A 21,342-nucleotide genomic window follows, 5' to 3' on the forward strand; every position below is an offset into this window, starting at 1 on the left:
TATTAGGATTTCAATTCATATTTTAATAGTATTAGGATTTCAATTCAACGCTTCAATTGCCTACTTTTTAAACGAATAGAAGATTGTGTCTTGGAATTAGCAAAGATAAATTGATGTCTTTGATGGAATTGTAAATACAGTTGTTGTATGGTTAAATTGATGTGAAGCCACAAACAATTGCTAATTGTTTTAAGCATTACAAAATTAGGACCCTTATATCGATGAATTGAAAGTTATAAATAAAGTGGATGAGAATAATCAAAGAGTCATTGTAGAATTGAGTGATCAAATTTGACAACTTCACTACACTAATCGAATGGATATTAATGTCTTCCTCAATCATTCAAATAAGCAACAAGTCATATATACTTTAACTGAAGAAGAAATCATTGCTATAATTACACAAAAAGAGAAAGGAAATAATCATGAGGATGATATTATGGAAATACAAAAAGTTTCATGCCAAGAAGCTCCAAACATGCTTGAAAAGCTATAATATTTTGGTTTCAACAAGAATATGTCCATGTTAGCGAGTAATGTACCTGTAAGTTAAAAGATGTGGTAACAACTGTAAACCATAAATCATTCTCTCAAACAATTTTAAATAAATATTTTATTTCATCTTAAACCTTTAATGTAACAAATAATATATTTTTTTTTGTAATATACACATAATTATTACTATATAAAGGTAATTTTCCTTAAAACGAGAATTATAAAATTATAATTTATTACAATGTAGAGTTTATTTTTCATTTATAACAATCTCAAATTAAAAATATAATTTTTTATAACTATATAGAGTTTATTTTTATATATAATATTATTATAGAGTGATTTTACTGTATGTATATATTTTGTTCGTTTTTTATTTGGGAATTAATGGGATCTGTGACAGGACCAACCCTTCTACTTGAGGCAGCTAAAACCTGGTTCTAACTTTTTAATTAAGAGAACGCTCGTGTGGTGTAATCTTTTAGGCTTCGTTTGGTTGGATTTTGGGAATACTACTTTTAGTATTCCCAAAAAAGTTAAACAGTAAAATACCAAAAAACTCACAATATTATTCAACTTTATTCAATATTTTTTAAACCCCCTAAATTTGTTAATTCAATTAAATACCCCTAAATATTTTTAATGTTTTTGTTACGGCGACTCCGGCCACCCTTCGGCGGTGGTGGCTTGCTGTCCGTATTTGAGGGTGGATTGAGGGTGTTTTTGTTAACTTTTAATATTTTATTATAAGGGGTGTTTTGTAAAAAAAAAACATAGGGGGTATTTTAAATTTGTAAATCCTACATCGTAATACCCGCCCAATTCAACTTTTTTTTTAATTTTTTTCAAAAAACTTTTCCCAAAAACACAAAATTGTGAACCAAACGGAGCCTTAGTTATCCAATTAAAAGCTTTTTAATGCGATTATAGTGACGTGTGGTACCTGAGCTTGTCAGGCTTTATTGTCAAACCCAAAAGGTTAACTTTTGTGATCATAAAGTAGTGTCTTTCAACCACCACTGTTAGGTAACCTATAGTAAAAGAGTAAAGTCTTCCAAATTCAAATCTTTTTAGTAATAAAAGAGTAAGATGAAGATAAAAAATGATCTCCCAAGAGAAGGATCTAATATAGTCTTCTAAATTTGAGTCCTTTTGAGGATAAAAGAGTAAGAGGAAGATCTAATATAGTCTCTCAAATTTTAGTCCCTATGGTTGCTAATAGAGGTTGCCACTGGAGTTCTTAACTCTAGGGTATCGGAGGATTAGTTAGAGTACGCGTACACTGACTTAAACACCCTTGATCATAAAAAAAATTAAAAAAAAGTACGTTTTTTTCAACTCACTTCTTAGTATACTCATAACTAAAACTTTATAAGTTAAATCTCTTTTTTACATATAATTGTAGTTCCAAAACAAAACAGAACTTTATTTTTAAGGAATGGAATCAAATAAAAGTATGATTGGGTGCAAAAAGTAATAAGTTTGATGCCTGAAAAACCTAATAGTTTAGTGGGGAATATTATTATAAATAGAAAGGTAACACAAAATAGAGCAACTTTCGGTAGAAGAAGGCATAATTAAGATAGCTTGAATTTCACACACATCTAATTCTTAGCCTTATCTTCCTTCTGTCCCACCTACACTTGTTGGTTTATAGTAGCTTTATGCTGCCATTTATCTTACACTTTTCCCTTCATTAATAAAATTGAAAACCATTATTAAATTAAAAAGGCTTTCATATGGGTCCATCCAGATTCGAACAACATTATTGAACTTGAGTTGAATAATTTTAGAATTTATATGAAAATTATTTTTGGAGCATAGAGGGACATTATCTTCATGTTGTGTCTTTAATCTTCCAAAAGGGATTTTACATTTAGAGATGGAAGGTGCTCAAATGGGTCCATGTGATGGGAGGCCAGACTCCAGAGGTTGGTGTAAATCGCCATCTATATGTAACTCTTTTGTCATCTATAAGTTTTCATATATATATATATATATATATATATATAAACATAGGTCAAAGATTTTAGGATCCATTTGATAAAATAATTTAGATGTATCTATTGAAATAATTTTCAAATAGTTTTATGATGATATAATTTTTAAATTTAGATTAAAAAGTTTGAAAAGGGTGAATATATATTGTTTGTATTATTTTCTCTGAATAATTTAAAACTTATTATTCTGAAATCATAAAAAGTCTTCTTAATTAAAAACCCAATTCATATCCTAGATAGGATAAGATTCAAGAAGCTATTTTCTTGAAAGTTAAAACATTTTTAATATGTTTCAAATCAAAATTAAATCAAATTACATAGGGTAAAACTTAAGTATAAAGTAAGAGTGCAATTTAAGCTGCTAATTAATTTTTGTAATTAATATTATAAGAATCTTGGTTAATTAAGAATTCATAAACTGGAGCTGACCTTTAGCTGGTGACTTTTGCATCAAATCATATTGTTTGATAAACCCACAACTTAAATTAATTTTGGGTGCATTATTATTGTTATTATTCATCAGATTAATAATTGTGAATGTGCATTGAGAAAAATTGTTTGAAATCTTGTAACAAATCATGTGATTTGCTAGACACATTTGGCCTTATGTTCCCGACCACCATTGAAGCACCCACATGCTTTTAAATTTGATTGCCATGTTAATTGGCTCTCCTGAAACCACTCGAAATGTTGCTTTTGCCTCCTTATCTGAAATTAATTTTCAATATTTTAAATACAATTTAAGAGCTTCAGCTATTGCTTCATAATTTAATTTATTGAAAACAGGGTCATCAATGTTACATCAATTCTCACATAAATAGATCAATGTTTTAATAATCGACCGAGGGAAAAACTCGGCAAAGTGGCCAAATCTCGGGTAGGGGTGTCAGACTTGAGTTCGGCTCGGTAAAAGCTCGAGTTCGGTTACAGTGTCGAGCTGAGTTCGAACTCACCAGATTTTAGCTCGAAAAGCTCGATTGGGAAAGTGGAAAAGTGGAGAACTAGGGAGTTTCTTTTTTTTTTGTGAGCTCAAGATCAAACTCGAATTTTTAGCATCGAACTCGACACTGTAGCAACCGAGCCGAACTTGATTATCCCAAAGCTCAGCTTGGCTTGGCTCATTTATACCCCTAGTCCTAGGTTGACTGATTGAACCGATTTGATCGGCAAGTCGGACCAGTGATGTCAACATGTCCAGAGGTTTAAAATCTAGTAAACACACCCTTGAGAAATTACACATTAGTTCCTAGAGGTTTGAAATCTAGCAAATACACCTCTGTGATCGGCTAAATGCAAATCAGCAGTCGACTGGTTGGTGACGACGACACACCAAATACAAATCTCACTCATCCTTTGAGCCATTCCCTAGGAAATTTTGCCCAATATTTGGCTGAAATCGAACCATTTTCCTCAAAAATCAACACGATTGCCAAACCTAAGCCAAATAGGCATGTTTTCAGTGTTGACAACAGCCCCCACCACCACGAAAACACTAACCTCTACAACTTGACCAAAACTCATCTCACCCCCCTATTCGCCCCGCCAATCGCCGACAACAACCCGCTCATGTGGCCACATGACTTTTGCCTTTTCTGGTCGTTTCACTCACCAGAAATCACCTCCGTTGTCACCTTTCAACTCACTAGCACTTCCTCTTCAAAACCCCTAACAACCTTGCCATCGTCTACTCGCCGATCGTCGCCCTCCTCTAGGGTTTGCTTCTTCGTGAGTTTAGGCTTTTAAATAATGGAAATGGGTGACCCAACCCAACAAAGGCTTTGGTTCCCAATCTAACCAGTTAAACCAACCAAGCCAAGTCGGGTTTTAAAATAATGAAATAGATACTATATTATAAATTGTTTATCAAGCACACTTGGTTGCTGGTTTAGAATATAAGGTTATCCTTTTAAGTTACATCGATAAATTCTCACATGAATATTATGCTATGAGTTCGATAATATTTTTTAATCAATTTTAATGGTTGAGTTATTAAAATTTGAAACTGATTTGGGGATTATTAGCTTACTGTGAACATGTGTTCAAGTGCCAACGAGTCCAACACTAAATTTCAAGAGATCTCTAATAAAATAAGCAGATTATTAGATCCACACAATGTTTTAATACCGACTCAAGCCTTGACCCATTAAACTGGTCGGTTGCTGAGTGGGATGGTCTAATCGATGGGCTAGATCTACGACATCATGTTGACGCCAACATGAAGTAATACAATTTTAAAATTCTAATAATTAAGAAATTTCTAAAATAAATCCACCCAAATCTAAAATCTAAATAACAGTATAACATAAATAAAATAAATCCAAATACAAAATCAAATGGTAAATAAAATAAATCCAAAATCGAAATCCAAATAACAATATAACATAAATAAAATAATCCAGATCCATCTCAATTTCAATGCTCATTTCCACCATTACAGCAAGAGACAATATTTGCATCACCCAATGATCTTGAATCCATCCTTATTTGAACTTCTACACCTCACCACCCTCACCCTCACCATCATCATCTACAAAAATTCCAGCAAAACATGAAAATCATAAGTAAAAACTTCTCATTTTAAACTAATTTAATTTAAAATAGCTACCAAGTTGCTTAAAAATTTGGAAAAAAACCTTGTGAAGCTTCTATTGAATCATAATAAGAAGGGTGATCACCAACAACGACATGAAAAAATCCTTCTCCATAAAATATTTGTTCCAATTCATCATAATTAAGTTCATTGACCTCCTCTGCATCATCAACTATCCAAAATTCAGTTTTATTGATACTTTCATCATTAATAGGATCAAAATTCCTTTTCTTGTAACACATCCTAAAAGACCATAATTAAATATTAAAAGCTCATAAATTTAATAACTATTACATACTAAGTCGTGTGGTTTTGTAGGTTTGAGTAGCAAGCTCATGAGAAAAGCTTCTCTTGCGGTCTCGAAATATTTTACCCTCCTCCATTAGCTTTGACTTACTCACATTAAGCACACTTGCTTTACTCTTGGAAAGATCATGGAGACCACTCATGACCTCTGGTTTGGTGCTAAAAGATGCACGGTCAAATTGAAAAATTGGATTCAAATAATAAGTTGCAACATGAATATCACGACGCAACATCCTTTCCCAATGTAGCTTAATAATTTTTGTATAAGGCTTGTACAATCTTTCTTATTCTTAAACAGCGTATTGACCCCCAATTTTGCTCTATACATGCCACCATACATATATCCTATTACAGGCCTCTCATCCAAGTTTACAATCCGTAGCATACGCATCAACGGACCCACGACTTTGGAAACTGTACCCATATCATCCCAAAATTCATAATCTAGAATTATGGGAATAACATCTTTCCCTTTATTACTTTTTGCATATCGAGAATCCATAAAAAAATCTATTTGTTACCATAGCTTGCAACTCATGTTTATGCTCAAGAAGACTTCTCAATGCAATGAAAGTAGTAGCAAAATGGGTTGTGCTCGGGCATACAATTTCTTTCCAACCTTGTCTTTTCCTCAACCAAGCTATCAACAATGTATGATTATACACAAACTTTGTCACTTCAAATACATGTTTTGCAAGACTATGTGATCCAGTTCAACTATATCTTTTAACATCAAATTTATGCAATGTGTTGCACAAGGTGACCGAGTAATACTCTTATATTTCTCACACAACATTCTTCTTGTAGCTTTATAATTTGATCCATTGTCAGTGACAACATGGACAACATTACTAGGTCCAATCCATAAAGCCATTTCCTTAAACAAGTTGAACAATGTCTCGACATCTTTTACAACATCTGAAGCATCCACTGATTTCACAAAGCAAACTCCTTTAGGACATTAGTTAAGAAAATTAATTAGTGACCTATGTGAATTGTCAGTCCAACCGTCAACCATTAACGTACATCTAACATCTTCCCAAGTGTTCCTACAACTGTCAACAAGTAACTAGACTTCTTTCTTAGCATCTCTCAATAAATTTACACACATAGCATGATAAGTTGGCTATTTATACCTAAGACCAATTGCAGCTATAGCATCCACCAAAGGCTAAAGATAAATTGAATTTATAGAATTAATTAGTATGCAAGCATCATAAAAGAACCTCGCAAAAGCCACGTATGCTCTCCACGTAGCTTCTTTTCCCCTAAAACACTCTTAATTGATAGCTGAGACCTAGGAGTAGTCCTTGGAGCAAAATAAGCACCAATCCCAATAGGTCTATTTCTTTTTGCATCGTTTGTTATTGTACATTGTTTTTTTATTGCCAATAGTACCTTCATTCATGGGCATTGGAGCTTGAGAGACCTCTTCACAATCTTCACCTAACATATTGCCCTCAAATTCATGTATATTGGCACCATAAGGATTTGCATACTTATAAAGCTCATCTTTTTCTTTATTCTTTACCCCACTTTCTCTTAGTGCTTCTTGCATCTGGTGCCTAACATCATAAGGAACTTTTGAGCAAGCACCAACATCTCCCTTTATTCTTGCTAGATGTTGTTTCATTCGATTAATACCTCCACCTCTAGTTACCTTGCCACAATAAAGACATGTTAGTATCTTCTTTTTATTTTGATACAGGCCCTCAACAACATGTCCCCATGCTACATCACTATTTGCTTGAACAAATTGTGAGCAAGCAGTCGTAGAACTTTGCCCAAACCCATATGATGACATTCTCCAACATAAGTTAGAAAAAAAAAATGAAAAATAATCAAAAGAAGTAAAAACTAAAAAACAAATTAGCTTATAGTGACAGCTAAAGGGAATAAATTGAACCAGTAATTCATTGAGAAATTTGATGATTTTCTATATGATGTACTAATAACTACATGACAAGCGTACATAGGTAAAATTTACAAATGTTTCAATATATACGAGAACAACTAATAGGAAATTAAATTGCATGAATTACCTAACTTTTCATAATAAAATAAATCACTCGCATCTATCTTGAGCCCAAATGTCATACATCAAAAGGCAGACCATTCTTCCATTGTCAATCTTGTGGATAATAGATGTTATAGTTAGCAATTGTACTAAACAAACTAATCATCTCTTGGAACTTATGTTAATATGTAAGTAAAGATGAGAAATGCATTGGAAACTTCGGTGGTTTACTACTCAGGATTCTCTCAGGATTTGACATCCATCATTTTCCTTTAACAACTATGAACTACTCATGTTTTTAAGTCAATTCAATCTTTTTCTTGTCATAAACATCTACAAATATACCCAATGTAATTTGCTATTAATTAAATATTACAATAATTTGAACAACATCAATGGTAATAAAAGTTATTTCTATTATGTTCTATCTATGGGGTATTTGTCTACGCTTATGAAAATTAGCTTATAAGCAGCTAGTGTTTATAAGCTAATTTGAGCTTATAAACATTTGAAATTTGACAAATTATATGTTTGGTTAAAATATTTATAAACGATTAATAAGTAGTTGACGTATTTAATAAAATGTGGCTTATAAGTATATTTTATTATTAAAATAACTAAAAAAGGTACTATAGTAACATGACCTGTTTGAAATATAAAAATAAAGGTATATTTGAAATTCTAAAATTAAATAGAGATAATGTGTAATATACTTGATCAAACTAACTTATAAGCAGAGTGATTAAAAAAAAGAAAAAATAACTTCCCCCTAACTTTATTATTATTATTATTATTTTGGCTTATAAGCTCATCTTATAAGTCCAAAAAAATTATAAATAAACAGGTTAGTTTAATTTTAGAACCTATAAACTAGTTTAACCAACTTATAAGCTCAGACAAACACCCTCTAAATTATCATACGAATGCATGAAAAATCTATTCTTTCCATTCTGTTGATAACAATGAGAAATATGTTCAATTATTTCAATTACAGAAGCAAACAAAGAAACTTATATTATTGCAAATAAAACAAGAAAAAAAATAAAATGAAATTGTTGGTACTAGATTTTCATGATACAAGAAAGTAGCTTTGCAAGATTTTCTTTTCTGTTCGGTTTTGAAAGAAAAAAGAAATATATTTGGTAAAATTTCTCTATAACCTTCAGGCAGAGCATAAAGAGAAAAATAACATTGTAAATTTTATCACTGTTCAAATAAACAAACAATTTCCAAATGGGTTTTCATAAAAACAATCCATTCATCAACAAACTCAATCACAAAACATAATAAGAACAAGATACAATCATACAAATCCCTATTTCAACAAACACATAAATCATCTCCGCCCAAATGAATTAAACAATCAAAATGAAACCAAACCAAATCAATGAAAGTAGAGTTATGATTGTGAGTTGTGACAGAGACTTACAGGAGAATCGAAGATTAAAATAAAGTAAACTACAACGGACATCAGACTAACGAAGGCAAACTGGCAAAGTCGCGCTATCGTGGTTGCAAAGCGATGAAGGGGAAGAAATTTTAGATTTTAGGGATTTCAATAGAAAATTTTGGTCTTGTTTGTCGGGTCTGGTTATTGCTATACTGACACTAATTAGTCTAACTAGGCAGTTGAACCGTAGTTTGCACTATTCACGCAGGGTCAATCCAAAGGTAAAATCGAGTTAAATCATGTAGTCATAACCGGATTGGAGTATAGTTCACAATCAGACTGGTCGAGCCAGGCCATATTTTAAAATAGTGGATCCACGTATTCAGGAGGTAGTCACATCCTAAAAACAAGAAAAGAACAAGAATAGAAATTGTCATATAGCATATGCATGTACACTCTCCACAAAATTTCTTTATTATATATAAAAAGAATGCACAACAAACAAAGGTAACCCTAATTTTGGAAAATATGTTATAAGAATATTTATCTGAAACACACGAGAAATATTAAACTAACTAGAGCATTGGATGTGACACGCATGTTTACCCTAATTAACACACTTTACCTTAACAAAAACTATTCAATAAAGATTGGTTAACAACTCAATTTTATAAACTTTCTCTCATAATCTCAACATAGCAGTTTGCAGTTGGTCAGCTCGCAATTGGATAGGCGGGACCTGTAATTGGACAAGTGAGATTTATTACAAGCTAACTAATTATGAGCTGTCAATTCGGGGTTGTGAAAGAAAGTTTGTGAGATAAGATTGTAAGTGTAGTATGTCAAAAACTAATTTTGCATTATTTTAAGTACTTATGCGATTGTCATGTTTGTAAATGATTAACACTCTTCCGACATCTATTTAAATATTGGTTAATACATAGTGTAGTAATTGTTTTTTTTCCCTTTTTTTAGTTTGTTAATTTCAAGAGTTAATGATTAGATTAATAATTAAGAGCATTATTGAGTTTGAGACTCTTTAATTCATGGAAATGAACAATCTTTTAGGTTGGCTCAAATCTTGAGTAACCCCACAAGTAAATCTTCAACTTATAAACTATACATATTTGGTAAGAATTTTGCCTTATGTAGGTATGTTTCAAACTTCAACATAGGAATTTCATTATGGATCTTTTATTTATTCACTATTTTTCGAAAGTTATTATAAAATTATAAAATCAATATTTTCAAAAATTATTATATTAAAACATATAATCACCATTTTCAAAAAAAATTCAATTATTGACTTCTAATTACTTCTTTTTTGATTTGTTTTTGCTAGATTGTTGAGCATTAAAAAGTAATAAAATTCAACATTAGTAAACATATATCAACATCAACAGAAATGAAGATGTGGTAAAATTGTATTCTTTTTGTGATTTAGGAAAATAAAATAAGAGTTTTTTCTTTACTTTAGTATATCAATCTTTAAATTTTTTTAACATTTAATTAAATTAATTATTAAATAATTTCAAGTTCGGGGATAAGGATGAGGAAGAGGATGGGGCAGAAAGGGGTGCATCCTTAACCCGAAAGTAATATGAAGATGGTTTTCCATCTCCATCCCTAACCGATCCTTCAACTTTTTGTTTAAATCTTGTCTTTAAATGGGACGGTGACCTCACTGACCTGTTAATATCTAGGAGAATAAATTTTAGAGTGTAAAATGACTAAAATGGGTCTTCTTTTAATAAGTTCTTTTCACTTTTAAATAGAAATGAAATCAATAAAAATGAAAACAATAAAATCCGGAAAAACTGTTTGGCGACGTTGCCGGCTGGAAACGGTCACCGCAACCAGTGGTAGTCGTCGGAGGCGCGTCTAGCGACACCGCCAGCACTATCAAGATCTCTAGGAGACGATTTATATGAAAGTGTCGATGCATCAATCGCCGGCCGCGACTTTTGAGTGCAGGAGGCCTACAAAGTTTCGGCTAAATTTTCCCCTAGGTGTTAGGTACATTTTGACTTTAACTTCTACTTTTCAAAAGCACTATCAAATAAAGTATATGTGTTTCCTAAATTACTAAATTTATCTTTTGCTCTTTCTTTTGTGAAAAAATAAAAAATTATGGCAAATGTTAAATAAATTGATACAAAAAGTAATTTATAAAAAAAATAAACATAAAAGTAATGTTAAGAAATATGGAGACTGTTGTGCATCAAATTATGATACATGGATTTGCGCCAAACGTCATGACATTTAATGATGCGTGGAAAATCCGTAGACGATAAATCCCAATTTGGCGCGAAGATACCTTTCCAGAATCGAGACCGAAGATCGCACCACCTTTCCTAATCAAATAGCACTACGGACACCGAAATATGTCCATCGAAGTTCTGTACCGGTCTATATGGAACGCGTCCCTCAGTTTTTTTATAATTTTTTTCTAGTAAACGACTGTCCATCCAATTTGGACGACCGTTCACTCACATGGACGCATGTCCATATTATATGAACGGGCGTCCATATGCAAGGGACGGCCGTCCATATAATATGAACGACCGTCTCTATTAAAATAAAATAAAAAAATTTGTAAAAGCTTAGGGACGGTCGTCCATCTATTATGGACGGCCGTCCATGTTATATGGACGGGCGTCCATATGCTAGGGACGGCCGTCCATATAATATGGACGCCCGTCCCTATTAAAATAAAATAAAAAAATTTACAAAAGCTTAGGGACGACCGTCCATACATTATGGACAGCCGTCCATTAATTTTGGAGCTCTTTTTCTTCTTCTTCTTCTTCTTCTTCGCTCCACTCCATCCCTGTAACACCTCAAATCCACTAAAGGTTGTTTTTTTTTTTTTTTGTTTATGCTATAATTCAGTGGGAGGAACCCATAATTAGAATCAGAAAAACTTACCCCAATAGAAGAAAAACCCATAAGCGAAGAGCTCCAAATAGATCTGTAAATAAACACTTTTTCTCTGAAATGAAAGCTGAATAAGAATCAAATTCTACTAAATAAAGATCAGAAAGAACAGAATTTCATAAGAATAAAAGTCATCAAAATAATAAAAAATATATAAATATAAAGTTCACAACTTTCTCTTAATCTCTCTGTATCTTTCTTCTTCTTGTCTTTTGGCAATTATGGGCAAATGGGAAGACAAAGACTTTAAAGTTGTTCTTCTTAGTTGAAAATGTTTTAAACTTATAGTGAACTTCAGTCTGTCTCTTGTAGTCTGTGTCATCTGTATTTTTGTTTTGTTTATGCTGTAATTCAGTGGAAGGATTAGGATTGCTGCAAAATGGATTTGAGGTGTTACAAGGATGGAGTGGAAAGAAGAAGAAGAAAGTGTTTTTTTTTTTTTTTTTTAAAGTATGGATGAACGCCCGTCCAAACGTAAGGGACGACCGTCCAAAATTTATGGACGGTCGTCCCCAATTTTTTTTTTTTTTTTATATTTTGTTCATTTTACTTATGGACGGGCGTTCATTAAATGGGGAAGTCCGTCCCTGATATATGGACCCCCGTCCATATAATATGGATGGGCGTCCATGTGAGTGAACGGCCGTCCAAATTTGATGGACGGCCGTTCACTCGCAAAAAAATGTTAAAAAAATTAGAGGCATGTTACACGTAGGCCGATACAATGTTTCGGTGCAAAAATCCGGTGTCCGTAGCATTATTGTTCCTAATCTATTGAAGTTTGATTTTATTTTCAACTCGTGGTGCAATAGGCCCGGAAAGGATAATTCCTACTTCAGTTACAACATGGATTCCCGAAGGAGAGTTGAAGATCGAGTTGTTATCCTATTCAGAAATATTCAAATATGTAGTTGGCCTTGTATAAACCCCGTGATAATCAGTCTTGGGGAGGGTAGAGAATTAGGTTGCATATTACTCATAAAAAACACATTATAGCAAGCTCGTAAAACAATAAGTACGATAATATAATAGTAGACGTAAGATTGACTTTTAGCATCTAAATCACTTTAAAAATCTCTTTTATTTTCTTGCTCTTGGATATATCTTTATATTCAGTGATTCTACATCAAACCTTTAGGTCTTAAACATGCTCTTGTACAGATTCATCTAAAATCTTACATACTTCTTATTGGTGCAAATCGTTGCATCAACAGAGACAAACTATTTTTCTCACACAGATGTAATAACCATGCAAGTTAGATACGTGTTCTCTTTAATTTGAAGTTATTAATTTAATCAACTTAAAATAAATCATTTTATATGAGAGAATTTGTGTAAAATTATTATTATTTTAAAAATTATAAAGTTATTTTATGTAAAAATTTAATAATGGTTGTAGTATATGTGAAGAGTAGTTTTAGGGATACATATAAATCCCACTCTATAACAAATTATAATCAATCAAAATGTGAATAAAAATATTACTGTTTCATAGATTTTATTTTCGATAACAATGGATATGCTTTCTCATTTCTCTCTCCTTTTTATTTTTTATTTTTTTAATTTGATGTAGAAAACAAAAGCGCAAGTACACGTATATGCATAAAAATGCAGTACAAAATATAGAATGTTTTTATTTTAGCAGGCATATTTTCAGGTTCAGTTTTGGGACATGAAGGAAGACGACAGAATGTTCATTGTTAAACCTCAAATATTCAACATAAAACAACACAAGAAATTAGGTATTCATTGCAGCCTTCTTCAATAATTGACGACCGACCACACCCCACTGTCGGTGGATTTATTCTCTTACTGTTACTACAACTTCTCACCTCTCCTCTTCATGCACTAAAATTTATGCCCTTTTTTTTCAGCTCTAAATTTACTCCCCCACCAACAAATATTTTCCTTTCTATTAATTGCATTATGAATATCTTATAACATTATTCATTGGCACAAATAATAATAAAAAAATATATATAGTTTTTTACTCTGTAGTCAAATTAATTTTCAACTTTTATTTTAAATTATGAGCTTTACTAAAATAGATCTTATCTGTTTTAGGTTTAATAAATTCGTCTACTTAATGAAGAGTACTAAAGACTTAAAAATTGAATATATGTGCTATTTGTTAGCAATATAGAATGTGACAAATAAATTAAAAATATTTAATAATTCCTTTAATATTTTGTCAACATCTTAGATAGAATTTATATGTATGGAATTATGGAACTTTGACTTTGAATTAAAGAATACAAATTAACTAAAATTTTGGGAGATCTTAATTTAATATTGCCAACATTCAATAGCAATACATGATATGAAAGTGAAAACATTAATCTACAATTTTTCTTATTTTGATCAAATAAAATAAATATGGGATCTTCAATAAAATAATAGATTTTTTTTAGTTTAATATTTGAATAAATACAATATATATTTTTTAACTGAATTTTAATTAGTGGGTCTTAATTCAAAATGGGACCTTGGTTAACTGAGATTCAATATGAAAATATTAATAATTACTTAAATTGAAAGCTTCATGTATAGTATAATAATAGAGAAAGATTGTGTTTTAACAAAGGATCTTATAATTTTAATGCATTTAAATTTACAATAATTATCAATAGATTTTGTCTTTAATGAAAACAGTTGGTTGTTTGTGTCTTGAATTTAATTCATAACTATTGAAACTCAATTATAGAATTATATATATTAGATCCCATTAACATACATTTAGAGTCCTCACAAATTTAATTTACATAATAAACTAGAAATTTATATTGATTCACTAAATAAAGAAAATAAGTCTTAAGTTTTGATCTTTAATATATTTTGACCATTCATAAAAAGGGTTATTCTAAGAGCACAACATGACATGAAATTTAAAATAATAAGTTCTTATTAATTAATCACTTACCATTTAAAGTATCAAATCTATTTATGGATAAAAAAAAAATTCTTTTTTTTTTTTGGTTAATAATAAATATTGACTTACCATTTTAAATTCCTTAACATACACATTTAAAGCATAAAATAAGATAACATATTAGAAAAAGAAATAGCTTTTCTAATAATTTAATTCCCAAGAAAAATTCTTTCACATCAAGGTATTGCTTTTTTTTTTTTTTTTTTTTTTTTTTTTTTTTTTTTTTTTTTNTTTTTTGAGAATTCCACCAATCATGCAACGCAATATAAGATCAAAGGTTAATCAGACCTCTTTTTAATTAATAAGAAAATAATGACAGAAAAAAGCTTAAAAAGAATAAAGAATAAAGTGTTAAAAATTGAAGACAAAAAAAGGTTTAAAAGTGGGAAGGATAAATAGAATCTTTAAGTACCCTTTGTTCATGCATTTTATTTGTACTCTTATATATATAGAAGGTGGGAGAAGTGATTAAACATTAATTAATTATTAACATTTTGAATTCAACTATATCATAATGTTTACGTAAACTTCCCGTAACTAAAAATTAATTCAACTTTAATTCCCATTCTAATTACACTTTCAAAAAGTAAAAACAGTAGATCTCCCCATTTATTTTAGTCTACGTAGTCATTCCTAATTGGGCATCCATTTATTGTTTTCCTTTATTCATTTTATTTCCTCTTTTCTGGTCCTACTTTAGTTAATATTAATTAATATTTCTTACACTGTTTTCTTATCTAGTAAAGGACTCGTGCTCTATAAATATCTCAGTAATTCATATTTCTCGATAAATTTTCTTATAAGTATTTTATCTTTGTCGTGAATTCAACATCAATCAAGACTCAAGTCATAAAAATAAAAAAAAATAAAAATGAAACAGATTATAAATTTGTTAGGATCAAATACTTATCACTAGACTAAAAGCTAAACTACCAGTTTTATACAAGATGATTCGACTCACTCGTTACAACATAAAATCTTATACAAGACGATTCGACTCATTCGTTACAAAAGGACATTAATCCCCTTAATTAATAGAGATAAATCGATACTTTAACAATATTACAAAAAAAAAAAAAAAAGGTAAGATTCCTATCTATTTATTATAAAGAAAATGAAATAATAGATTCAAATTATTGATGCAATGAGGTTCACATTCTCAACGGAAAAAAAAGAAAAAAAATAAAATTAAGTTACAATTTTAAAAATTAAAAAAAGATATTTGGATATTATACGAAAAGCAACTGTCTTCTTAAAAATTATTGTCTTTTATTCGGTTTAACTAAAGGTACAATTTCCCAGAAGTAACTATAGCTAACTACCTGTAGGAGAAAGTGACTTCCGTTGTCTAAGTTGATTGTTTTTATTAGTTGACTCCTTTCATTTTCATCTACATAAATTTTCTTTCTATAAATAATAATTAAATACTTATTATTTCCAAATCATAACGCTTTTTTCTCTTTATCATTATTACCCCAATTTTTAACACATCAATATTCAAGATTCCACTTGTATTATAACACTGGACAAAAATATAATAAAATAATAAAAATTAATTGGAAATTTATGTCATTTTGACTGAAGACAAAATTACTCGTGTTTACCACCAAACAGGAAGTGCTTTTAACATCCCCAGCTGAACGAAACTTTAAAAATGCTTTTGGGTTAGAAGTGCTTTTACTTCCCTTTCATGTATTCTTCAAATTAAATGCTTAAACTGGAAGCCACACAAACCAAGTGTATTAAAGTAATTACTTTATTTTATTAATTAATCACTGAGACTATCTTCAAATTAATTATTTATTTATATTATCCATATTGTGAAGAATTAATTAGTTTTACTCATGTTTCTCGTCCACCAAACATTTAAAATTTTCAATAAAAGAAGAAAACAAAACAAAACAAAACAAAAACGAGAGTTGAAGAAGACGAAGAAGAAGTGAAAGTAGAATCCAGCTATTTTCATTTCCCTCTCTCGATTTAGACTTTACACCAACCTTCTTCCTCCTCCTTATAACTCTCTCACTCACTCTCTCTTTCTCTTCTCCATCTCCATGACACGTCACTCTTTTCCGTAATTTAATTTTAGTTTCCTCTTCAAATATTCTTCTCAGCTTTCAAACCAAGCAACAATGGGCTACGGCAGGCTACAGCCCTCCGAACCCGGCGGCTCCTCCCGCCGCCCCTTACACGAACAAGATCCCGCCACCTCTGCTCCATCCGTACCCTCTGCCTCTAGAGGCAAGCGAGATAAGAAACTTATTTTCATCTCCGCTTTGGCTCTCCTTTTGATTATTCTTTCACTCGTCGCTGCCATTCTCGTCGTCGGTTTGAAATCCAGGGCCGGCTCCGGCCCGAAAATCCCACGCAAGCCGACTCAGGCCATTTCGAGGACTTGTAGCAAGACGCTCTACCCGACCATCTGTGTCAACTCGCTACTCAACTTCCCGGGTTCACTCACCGCGTCGGAGCAGGACCTCGTCCACATTTCGTTCAACATGACGCTGCAGCACTTCAGCAAGGCGTTGTATGACACGTCGGGGATCTCCTATCTCCAGATGGATACACATGCACGGTCGGCATTCGACGCCTGTTTGGAACTCCTGGACGACTCGGTGGACGCGCTCACGCGCTCGCTTGGCTCCATCGTGCAGATACCGGGTGGGAACAGTAACGCGAATGACAGAGAAGACGTGCTGACGTGGCTGAGTGCGGCGCTGACTAACCAGGAGACGTGTAAGGATGGATTTGCGGATGTGGGTGGAGGCGTGAAGGATCAGGTGGCGGATAAGTTGAAGGACTTGTCCGAACTGGTGAGTAATTGTTTGGCGATTTTTGCGGCGACTAGTGGGGACGATTTCTCGGGAGTTCCGATACAGAATAGGAGGAGGTTACTAGAGGAGGACGATATATCGGGGGAAATTGGCGATACGTTTCCGGGATGGTTGAGTAGGAAGGATAGGAGACTGTTGGCTTCGCCTGTATCGGCGATACATGCCGATATTGTCGTGTCGAAAGATGGAAATGGGACGGTTAAGACGATTTCTGAAGCGATTAAAAAGGTGCCAGAGAATAGCGAACGCCGGACGATTATTTACGTGAGGGCAGGAAGGTAAATTTATTCTGTAAAAAAACAAAAAGTTTTGCTTATTATTTATTGTATTTATTATTTGTTTTTACTTTTCATCTCACTTTATAGAAATCTTTTTGGGTTTTAGTAAGCGGTGATTGGGAAATTGACTTTAATAACATAATTATGGAGTTCATATGTTCTACAGGTGAACTACCATTATATGGTTTTTTTTTTTTTTTAAATAAAAATAAAAATAGATAAAATCAAGAGTCATGTTTTTTTTTTTTTTTTTGAAATAAGAAAAACCATTTAAAATTGTGAATGTTTTGCATTAAAGTCAGTGAGAAAAGGTATGAAAATGACTCTTTTAACCTTTTTATTTAAAAAGTAAACGGAAAAAAGAGAAGAAAACTTTAGTAAAGGTTTCCTTTTGTTTTTATTTTTAATTTTCATTGGTACTTTGATAATTAATATATTATGATGTCGAGAGTATTTTTTCCTGTTATCATACTATGATCTAAATTTTTGGTCATTTTTAATGTAATTTTAGGTATGAAGAGAGTATGATAAAGGTTGGAAGAAAGAAGAAGAATGTGATGTTCATAGGAGACGGGAAGGGCAAAACGATAATTACAGGTGGAAAAAGTGTTCAAGAAAAGATGACAACATTTCACACGGCATCCTTTGGTAAAATTTCTTTTCACCTTTCTCATAATTTTCTTCAAAATAATAATAAATAAATTTTAAAGTAGAATAGAATGGAGCCATTTTCAGAAACAATGGGAAGTTGGAGTTGGACCATAGAAAGCCACGTTGTAGAAATTTAAGTTGCATGTGGCCTGTCACTTTAGCCATCCCGGATTTCTGCTATCTACAATTCTTTTTTTATATTGACCAATTTACCCTTCTCAAACCTTAGGTTATGGACAACTGTACACACTTAAAATACTTTTTTATTAGAAATTTATTTATTTAAAATTATGCTATTTTCTTTGAACGTTTATATGTGTAAGTTTATTTAATAAAATGAAAATAATGTGGGTATTATTGTACATAGATTTTGTATGGGAAAAAGTGAGTGCAGTGTTAAATAAGTTGGAATGTTCTGATTGACTCATTTCTGCGTGCAATTCTCTGCAAAATTATGCACTTTTTGTCCTACATCATCATCATCTACGCTGAATTTCTTTTATTCTTTTCTTATTATTATAAAGCGTGGATATTATTGTCTTAACACCAGGATTATCATTCCATTATTGATGGTGGGCCACCTCATAATCACTTTTATCCATCGGTCAATTCTCTAAACGTCCCAACATCTTAAAGAATATGTATTATTAATCCAATAATTATTAAGAATCGGTGTCCCAACATTTTTTTTGTTGCAGCTGCGACAGGTTCAGGATTCATCGCTCGTGACATGACATTTGAGAATTATGCAGGCCCCGCTAAGCACCAAGCTGTAGCTCTCCGAGTTGGAGCTGACCACGCCGTGGTGTATCGTTGCAACATAATTGGATACCAGGACACTCTCTACGTACACTCCAACCGTCAATTCTTTCGGGAATGTGACGTTTACGGTACCGTTGACTTTATCTGTGGTAATGCTGCCGTCGTCTTCCAGAACTGCAGCATCTACGCAGGACCCCAATTGGCCAACCAAAAACACCATAACACTCAAACAGAAAAGACCCAATCAGAACACGGGCATCTGGATCCACGCCTGTAGACTCTACGCAACGTCCGATCTCGAGCGTCGAAAGGAAGCTTCAAACGTATCTCGGCAGGCCCTGGAAACTTTATTCCAGGGTGGTTTATATGTTAACTTACAGGGGGATCACATTCATCCGAGAGGATGGCTCGAATGGAACGCGACGTTCGCCCTGGATACTCTTTATTACGGTGAGATATGAACTCCGGCCCCGGTGGCGCGTCGGGCAGCGGGTGAAGTGGCCGGGTTACAGGGTGATTACATCGACGGTGGAGGCTAGCAAGTTCACTGTTGCACAGTTTATTTATGGCTCGTCTTGGTTGCCATCAACTGGAGTGGCGTTCTTGCAGGATTATCAACAATTAATTAATTATAATTAAGTAATTATTGTAATAAGCGCTAATAATTTTTACTATATATATATAGGGGTTTTTATATATATATAAATTGAATCAAATAGATTCATAGATGGTCAAGGGATCTTGATCTTGTTTGATTGATCTGGAATTGTATGAAATTATATATATTTTTTGTTCTTTTTTGATTTTTTTTTTTTTTTTTTTTGAATAATGAATGAGTGGTAACTGTTTTTTTTTTTTTTTTATCAATAATGTTTAAAAGCAGAGATTTAGTAGTGTTAAGTTGATTATATCGTTAGATTTCTTGTATATAATTGAAAATTAGATATCAGTTGTGGACAAACACAATTAATTAATGAATGTTTATCCTAATATAGTTTACAATTGATTGTTAATAATACTAAAAAAAAAATTAAAAATTTTTCTATTAATAGAATTAGTAACTATGCAGAGATTTGATCTAATTATAGTAGAAAAAATGCATATAAAATATCATAAATCCCTTTATTCAGTTTGGAAAAATTTCTTTAACCATTCATCACCTCTTCAAGAACATTTGTAACCTAGCAAAAGTTACTTTGAGCCTTCTAATAATATAAGATATCTAGAAAAAATTATTTCAATTTTCTCTTTGCCGTTTTGAGATGTAAAATCACTAGAGGAGGTGGGACGCGACTGTCTGGCTAACAGGATTAGTTGGTAGGGGGGTTTTGGAGGTAGATGTTGGGAAGTGATAGTGTGAAACTAGTGCTTACACTGCCAATTGACCGGAAAAGACTTGAGAAGTTGCGGCCCAAAAGGTTCTGGTGGCCGGCTATGGCGAGTAAAATGGGATGATATATGTAGGGGTTTGGTGAGAAGGTTGATGAAGGAAAATGGTGCTGTGGGGAAGGCCAACGAAGGCAAGTACTGCCGAAATGCTAGAATAGGCTGTCGCACGTGGTGGAGCTAGGTTGCAAATTCGTAAAAATTGACAAATCAAGGCATCAAGGCTGGAAAACACTTGGAACATTATTAAAGTTAAATGGTTCCGGTCAATTTTGGTGAGAAAATTGATAGGAATCAGCTCCAAACGGCCGGTGGCGGAAGAGGGGTGAAGATGATTTATGTGAATGTTGAATTTTGGGATTGAATTAGGGGTGAGTAATTTGAGACATGTAAATGACCATTTTAGTCTTTCATTATTAAAAGAAATTCAATGTGTTAATTTAAGAGTGTAAATTAGAATATATGAAATTAGGGTGCAAACTTACTATTTCGTCAAACTTCGGGTGAGAATATATGTAAAAAGTTTATAATAAATTTAGGTCTTGGTTTTTTTTGGGAGTCCATTGGATTGACCTAGATAAGAAATTATACACTATTTTTTTTTAATATATTTAAAAAAAATTTATAAAAAATTTGACCCTTTTCCGCTCTATTTTTGGGGGCCCTAGGCAGGTGCCTCACCTGCCTACCCCTTGAGCCGGCCTTGCTGGCATTCATCAATCTTAATCCAATTATTATTTATATCAATTCGATAATTAGATGCTTCA

General features: G+C 32.3%; 1 protein-coding gene across 1 annotated transcript; it reads left to right on the top strand.

Moving 5' to 3' along the window:
* The first annotated feature begins 16,601 nt into the window (after positions 1-16,601).
* Positions 16,602-19,986, top strand: LOC116133385 (probable pectinesterase/pectinesterase inhibitor 61). Its single transcript, XM_031419088.1, is given in 8 exon segments — positions 16,602-17,776; positions 18,288-18,424; positions 19,126-19,378; positions 19,380-19,490; positions 19,492-19,565; positions 19,568-19,642; positions 19,645-19,665; positions 19,668-19,986. Coding segments are annotated over 8 exon segments (1,812 nt in total). The 5' UTR covers positions 16,602-16,796; the 3' UTR covers positions 19,829-19,986.
* Positions 19,987-21,342: the final 1,356 nt, after the last annotated feature.

The sequence above is a fragment of the Pistacia vera genome, unplaced genomic scaffold (assembly GCF_008641045.1).
Source record: "Pistacia vera cultivar Batoury unplaced genomic scaffold, PisVer_v2 Contig269, whole genome shotgun sequence".
In the NCBI taxonomy this organism is placed as follows: Eukaryota; Viridiplantae; Streptophyta; class Magnoliopsida; order Sapindales; family Anacardiaceae; genus Pistacia; species Pistacia vera.